Consider the following 7,410-nt stretch of genomic DNA (forward strand, 5'->3'; position numbering starts at 1 on the left):
AAACTACTTGCCTATTCTCATGGACTAAAAGTTTAGGGGAAGAGAATGCAAAGAGAAGGACTCAGGTGTGATTAAAGGGGAGCTTTCTAAAAGTAGATAATTATCTAGATAATTTAGTTAAAAGAAAGAGAGAGAGAGAGAGAGAGAGAGAGAGAGAGAGAGAGAGAGAGAGAGAGAGAGAGAGAACAAAAGAAAACCAAGGTTTTCTTCAATTATCTTTACTACTCTTGCTTCTTTTTTTTTGCAGCAAATTATTCATTTTTTGCATCCATTCATTCATGCAACAAGCATTGAATTATCTAGGTAATTGCTTCCATTTTCCACTCATCCTGCTGGGTGCTGAGAGCCAAGGGCCTGGTCTCCCCTTCCTGCTCGTGTGTGTGTGTGTGTGTGTGTGTGTGTGTGTGTGTGTGTGTGTGTGTCACACTCGTGTTGAGAGATGGCAAGGGAGCTGAAAAGGCTAAAGAGCGAGACACAGCAGAGACTTAGGGCCTCTAAGGCCCTGGGTGCTGGGCTACCTTGAGGCTTGGCTTGCCTCTGGGCTTACCTGTCCCCCTCTAAAGTCCTAGTTATTCTCCACTGACAGCATTTGGCTGCCCAAGCACTGGCATATCTTTGCCAGATATGGGGCCTAACCTTGGGGATGGTGAGGCAGAACACAGCCCGCCTGAATTGATGGCAAAACAGGCCCACTTTGCTTTGCAGCTAAAAGGGCAGAGAAGAGGAAAAAGGACATTTATTTTCTTAAAAATACACACACGCATGCAACTGGCTCATTAATTTCTTATTAAAATTCTGTGTCGAGTCCAAGCAGGGAAGAAGGGAGGACAGCTGGGGATGGGGCAGAGGGGTGAGGAGGGCAATCAGAGCCTCGTGTTGGCATTTGCTACAGGCGGAGGAGTGGAAGGGAGCAGAGAACTAGGAGGTTAAGAATGGTCTCTCGGCAGAGGAGGAGGACAGGCTCGGGAGGAAGAGTTCCCCGAGCTAAGGCACACCGAATGTCCTGCAGTCTGCAAGCTCTGGGTCATACTGCATTACAAAATCGGTCTTTGTGGTTCAGGGCGGCAAGAGGGGAGTGTATGTCTCAAACTTTTGGCCCTGCACAGGACAGACAAACATTGCCCCACTGGGCTATGACCTAGATTTTCTTTAATTTTATGAGACAGGATCTCACTAAGTTGTCTAGGTTGGCCTTGAACTTGGTCTGTAGCCAAACATCTTGGTGTTGGCTTCCTCCTGCCTCAGCCCTCAGAAGCTGGAGTGATAATGGATGAGTTTGCACCGACAGATCTGCTATAAAGTGCCTTGAAAGGAGGGGCAAGGTGGGGTCTTTGTTTGGGCTCTGTGGCTGGGTTGGGAAGTCCAGCAGGAAGTAAGACTCAGTCCTCAAGTTCTACTAGCTGTCCTGGGCTGTGTGACCAGGGGAATCAGGGAAGGCTAATAAGGGTGGAGTGTGAGGATGGCTGGTCATGGGAGGGGATCGCTTGGTGCTTGCAGAGTCTCTTGGAATGGCAGAGGTAGGAAACACCTCTGGGGACGTTGGGCTAAACCTGGAACCCCATTTAGGCTCCAGGGATGTTTATTTTTCCAGCATTAACTTGCTGCACGAGTTCTAGGCTCTTCCCTACATGTCTACTGTCCTCACCCATGCATACCCGAGGGCTGGATTCTGCTGTCCTGGGGACTCTTTCAGTGCTGGATGCTGACAAGGTCAGACCCTGCCCAGGGATATGGACTACATCCTGGGGGCTGGAGGCAGTGCTTCTAGCAGCCTGTCCACTCCAAACTCATGGGTGCCTTTACAAGGCTCAGTCACGGTCCTGGCCTTCCGCAGAGCCTCGTGAGGCTGGAGCCCAGTAACCAGCCATCCTCAGAAAGCATTCCAGTAAAGCTCATTTTCTGCCACCAAGTTTAGAACACATCCCCACCTACTGGCCTCACTCATTAACAGAGCTGAGCTCCACAGTCAATACAGGCCTCTCTCCCTGGCCTGCTGCTTGCCCAATCCTTCTGAGAAATGCAGTAAAGTTGGCAGATACAACCTACGGGGAAAAGCCTGTGGCTTCCTAAGACCACGGCCCAGTGTTTTACCTGGGATGTGCAGCCGGAGGGAGTCGCTCAAAGAGCACAGCCTGGGCCTGTTTCCCTCTTGCTCTCTTCTAGAAACTGACTCTTCTCTTTCCCTACCCTCTCTCGCTTCACCCATCCATTTCTTCTGAGCTGTGTACGTATCACTGGAGAAGAGACTAACAAGAGGGAGTGTGTGAAAAAGCCTTGGGGTGGGGTGGGAGGCTTAATGCATGTGCATGCCAACTGTGAACTGGGCCCAAAAGACAACCAGCTGTAAGTGCCAGGAAAACATTCAGGAAAGGGCCTTGAGATGCTGGGGGTGGTCTGAGAGTGTCCCTTTGGGGAGCTGCCACTGGGGTTCAGCTTTAAAGGCTGGGTAAGGGTTTCCAGAGTCAAGGTGCTGCCTACGGAAGACTCATGAGTCAGACAGAGGTGTTCATAAGGTACATGGAAGGAGAGAGGTTGGGAGCACTTTGGGGAAGATGTACATGGGACCAGGATCAAGACGGACCTTGATGCCAAGGTAGAGAGTGGGTCTTTGGTCCCATAGGAAGCTGGTAAAGTTGCTGAGTAAGAGAGCAAACACTTAGCTCTCCAGCAAACTAAAAACAAAGGATCATCTCTCCAAAGACAGATACAAGAAAACAAGCTTCTTAGCTCTTCTTCAGAGGTATCCTTAAGACTGGGAATAGGGCAGGACACCTCTGCCCACCCTGAGCTGGGCCGGCAAGGGGTGTGGGTCTCTCTCTGTTCATACAAGGGCTTTGCCCAACAATCTGGCAGAACATGAGGAGGGAAGTGGTGGATCAGAGACCACATACTGTGGCTGGGGGAAGGGAGGGGCGCATGATGCTAGGAAGGCAGCCCAAGGTCATCCTGCCCAAGGCGGCGCCACTGTCATACAGCAGCCCAGGCTGCTTGGCCTCCTGTCTGGCTGTGTGGTCAGAAGCCCGTGGCCTCCGTGGCCTGCCAAGCATTATAAATGGCACCTCCCACCCCCACCCCCTGGATCTTAGAACAGCCTAGAAAACCTATTGAGAGTTGGCCCGAATGACAGCATGTCCACATACCTTCCTCTAACTGGAAGAGGTTGGCAGGAGCAGTGGGCAGTCAGTCCTGTAGGACGAGGGCCTGAGGCTCAGGTCTGATTTGTTTTTACAAGATGTGTTTCTTTCACTTTGCTCTTGGCTGTTGTAGAATGAAAGTAAAACTGAGGCATGGTTTGACAAAGGGACTTTAGATCTCAGAGAAGGACTTAGAAAGGAAGCTAGGAGTGGGGACAAAGGGATGCTGCCTCCACTGTCTTCCTTCCACAAGTCAGCCCCTCAGTCCTGAGCATGCGTGCATGGTGCTAGCACTGTGTGTGGACAGGTTACAGAAAACCATCCCTGCTCAGAGCTACTGGACACCCTAGGCCCAGAGACAGCAGGGAGTCCTAGATAAAAGGCTCACAGGCAAGACACTCCAGAAGGCCTGCCTAGGGTGAGGGCTTAGGAAGCAGAGAGCTCTGGCAGGCCAGGAAGGAGAACAAATCTCTAGAGCTAGGCCTTAGAATATGCTAGTAGCTGGGACCTAGAGACAGCAAGTGAGCTCCCATGGGCCAAACTGAGCTGAGACTGGAGCTCAGCGGGAGTAAGATTCATGCCTAAACAGAGGCCCTCTAGGCTGAGCTTCTGGTCACCACCACACAGCTGTCTTACCCTTACCCACTGTCAACCACCCTCAGGGACGTGGATTTTTCTCTGGCTGCATCCCTAGCCACCACTCGGAACCTTATTCCTGCTGGGCAATGCCTGCTTATTGGTCTCTTGAAGAAACAAGAGACCAGCAATCCCCCAGTGAATCCAACCAAAGGCAAAGCAGCTTACTCCACAACAGAAAGCCAGACTCCCAGAGGACATCAGCTCGTTCTCCTCTGCCTCCTAGCCCTTGGACCCTGCGATTCCTAGAGACCATTCTTTCTCTTTATTCTTTCAACCTTGAAAATACAGTCGACTCAGGGGCGCGCGGGGTGGGGGGGGGGGGGCGGGGGGAGGAGGCTGTGGGAGGGGACGGCTGAGTGAAACCTCTGGTTAAAGACCTTGGGTAGGTTCACAGCACACTCAACCATGCTGCCAGGGACTGCACAGATTCCGGCAAAAGCTGACCACTACAAACGGAGGGTTCTCTCAAACCTCCAGATGGCTTGCTCCACTAAGGCCTTCTCCAGTTCTGTCCTTGGCTCACCCCCTGTGAGTGGGGTATCAGTCCTCCACCCCTAGCTGCTCCTTTGCTGGCTGGGGAAATGTCCTAGGTCAGCTGGTTTCACTTGGGCGCAGCAGAGGGCTGCTCCTTGCCCCCAACCCCTGCTTCCACAGCTCCTTTCTCTTTTCAGTCTGCGCCCCTCTCCTCCTGGAGCATCTCCAGCTTGCGGAAGCCCGCCGCAGCGTCTTCCTGGCTCATCTGAGTTCCCACTCTGGGTGGGAGGAAGCTGTCCTGCGACCCCCCTGCTTCCAACCTCCATATCCCCCATCTCACTGCTGGAGCGCACCACCTCGGGTTCTTCCCTCCGTCAACCCTTTCCGGCGGAGCCCAGAGCCCAGGGCGAGCCTGGGGAGCAGACGCAACAGATTGCAGAACGCTGGAGCGCGGCCCCGCTGCCTTCGCGCGCCGCCAATCTCCCGGCCCGCGCCCGCTGCCCAGACCCCCGCCCGACTTGCTCTGCGAGCCGGCCGGCCATTGAGATGCAGCTCACAAGCCTCCCGGGCCCCGACCGTGTGCGTCCCTGTCCGAGGCCCGCCACAGGAAACCAGACAGCCGTCAGCACCGCCAGCACCCGCCTGCGCGCCGGGGCCCCGGAAGCCGCGATCCCGCGGGTCCCAGTGGTTCCCAGCCCCTCGTGCTGGATGGGGAGCTGCGGCCGGGTGCCCGGGACTCGGTCTAGCTCATCTCTCGCACCCCTCTAGAAATCCGTGAGCTGACACGCCCCCAGGGTCTCGGGTTCTTCCCTGAATTCTAACTCCTAGACCGTGGGAGCGACCCCCCGCCCATCTCCCCTGGACCGACCTCGGTCCTCTTAGCGGGCTCCCGCTGCAGCCGGGGACGCCGTGCTGGTAACGCCGGCAGAGTCCAGGGAACATTGGGATGAGGGCGCTCCTTCCTCTGGTTCTCCCTGCGCCCCCTCCAGGGGCGCCCGCCGCATCTTCACCCCGAGTCTGCGCCGCGACACTTACCGTGGGCGAGCAGCACAGAGAGGCAGAGTAGGGCGGCGCCGCGGCGGCCCGACACCCCTGGGGCCATGGCCGAGGCGGGGGTAGGAAGGGTGCGAGGGTGCAGAGGTCCACGGCGAATTGGTCTCAGGCTGGGCTCGGTCGCCTCCAACTCACTGGCTCCCAGCTGTGCCTGTTGAGACTTCGGGGGCCAGAAAGCGCAATTCGGGGACACTTTGAGGGGAGGGGCGTCCCGGGCACCACCGGCTACACCCTCGGAGCCGGCGGGGGCGCAGCTCGGGGCGGGAGGAGTCTCCACCTCCCCGGGCTGGTGCCCCCTGCAGGATCTGCGAGGCGAGGGGGGAGCCGCACGTGCGGTCCCAGGGCCCGGTGGCCACCGGCGTCCCAGCGGCTGCGGAGGGCCGCGTGCAGAAGCCCCTGGCCTCGCCGCGCCGCTCAGATCCGTACTCGCTCGAAGGTACAGATCCCCTACGCGAGCTCGAATCGCCTCAGTTTCGGTGGTAACCCCAAAAGCACAGCGCCGCTTTCTTCCTCTTCCAAGCGCCCTGCAGCAGTCGGGAAAATCCCAGGTCGGGAGGAAACGGATGATTTCTTTCGCAAAGAGAGAGAAAATCCAGGGAACTTTAATCCATCCGGGGAAGGAAAAGTTTCCTTGCAGGGATGAGACAGGCAGCGTGGGTCGCCACCACCCTAGGCGACGCCCAGACGAAACGCCTGAGGTGGGTGACCAGATGTTTGTCCCTTCGCAGTGCTTGGTCTTGGACTCCAGCGCTCTCTCCAGTCTCGACGCCGGTCTGCGCTAGCACAGGCCGACTCGGCGCCGCCTGGCCGGGCTGGGGTTCGGCTGGAGCAAGGGTGGAGCTCTAGGCACCCGCTGCCCCATGGAGATGAAGCTTGGAGGTGCGGAGGAGCAGAAGCACCAGCTAAGGCGCCCGGGCTCGAGCCGTTTCTTCCCGGAGCGTCTCCTTCAATATCCAGCCCGTAAGGATTGTAAGATGAGAGATGGGGTGGTCAGTCCTCGGCAGCACCGGGCTACCCTTTTCTCTCCTCTCCGGTAGGGTGTCACTGTCTGAGCATAGGGATGCCCTGCCCCACCTCACACCTCTCCTCGCCTTCCCTGAGGGACCTACACAAACCTTGAACTTTTCCGAGATTCAGAGTCTCCGATGCCTCGTCCTCCCCATCACCCCCGCCTTGCCCCTGGACACCCGCTCGCCCGTTGCCTCGGTGCGGCAGGGCATAGGCTGTCGCTCTTTCGGAGTCAGTCTGGGCGAGTAGATCGCCCCTCCAGTCCCAGCTGCGGGTGGCAAGAAGCGGGAGCGCGGCCAGAGGGCTAAAGCAACCGCACCCGCGCAGCCCCTGGCCCGAGAGGCAGCAGCGGGTACCTAGGAGGCCTAGAGAAGAAGAGAGAGAGAGATGCCGGTAGGGGTCCAGCTCTTGGACGTGGGGTGGGGGAAGAAGAAGAATCAAGGAGCAGGGAGAAAAAAAAGAGGCGGGGGGGGGGAGCCACAGTTGACCGAAGCAGTCGCAGCCGCCTTCACGGCGCTCCTCCGTAAATGGTTCGAGAAAGACACACACACACTGATGCTCGCCGCCCTCCTCCTGGGTCCGGCATCCAGCGCCCACCAGGACCGTAGCGGGCGGGCGCCCAGCTTGGCGCGCTCGCTCCCTTCTCCTCCCTCCCTCCCTCCTTCCCTCCCCTCCCAGATTCCCCGTGATCACGTGGCCCCGGAGCGCGCGGCCCACGGCTCGCGCGCCACGGAGACTTCCCCCTCCCCCGGCTCCCCTGTCTGTCCACGTGTCCATTCCGCATTCCCAGCCTGGGGGCGCGCGCGGCTCCTTAATGAGAGTCGGCCCAGGGCTGGCCTCGGCGTTCAGTTCTACTCGGCTTTACATTTAATTTTTTTCCCTCTGAGATTCCGGTTGGTGCGATCCGAATGGTGCCGGCTGGCTGCTGCGACTGCGGTTCTCCTGGGTAGACGCCACAGCCGACGCCGGTCGAGGTCCCTTTTCAAAGGATGCCAGCTCCCCGCCGGGAGCTGGAGATGTTTTCAGTGGTTCTACCCGAGGCGCGGGTAGGGGGCAGCCTCCCACAGCCTCTGAGTCCGCCTGGGTCTGCAGGGCACCCGGT

General features: G+C 57.7%; 1 protein-coding gene across 1 annotated transcript in view; it reads right to left on the reverse strand.

Moving 5' to 3' along the window:
• Nucleotides 1-6,745, reverse strand: part of Tmem132e (transmembrane protein 132E) — a 56,874-nt gene extending 50,129 nt beyond the window's left edge. Inside the window, exon 1 of the mRNA XM_052197058.1 lies at nt 5,283-6,745. Within this exon, the coding sequence (XP_052053018.1) occupies nt 5,283-5,349 (67 nt within the window). The 5' untranslated portion in view covers nt 5,350-6,745. The remainder of the gene's footprint in view (nt 1-5,282) is intronic.
• Nucleotides 6,746-7,410: the final 665 nt, after the last annotated feature.

The sequence above is a fragment of the Apodemus sylvaticus genome, chromosome 10, assembly GCF_947179515.1.
Source record: "Apodemus sylvaticus chromosome 10, mApoSyl1.1, whole genome shotgun sequence".
Lineage (NCBI taxonomy): Eukaryota > Metazoa > Chordata > Mammalia > Rodentia > Muridae > Apodemus > Apodemus sylvaticus.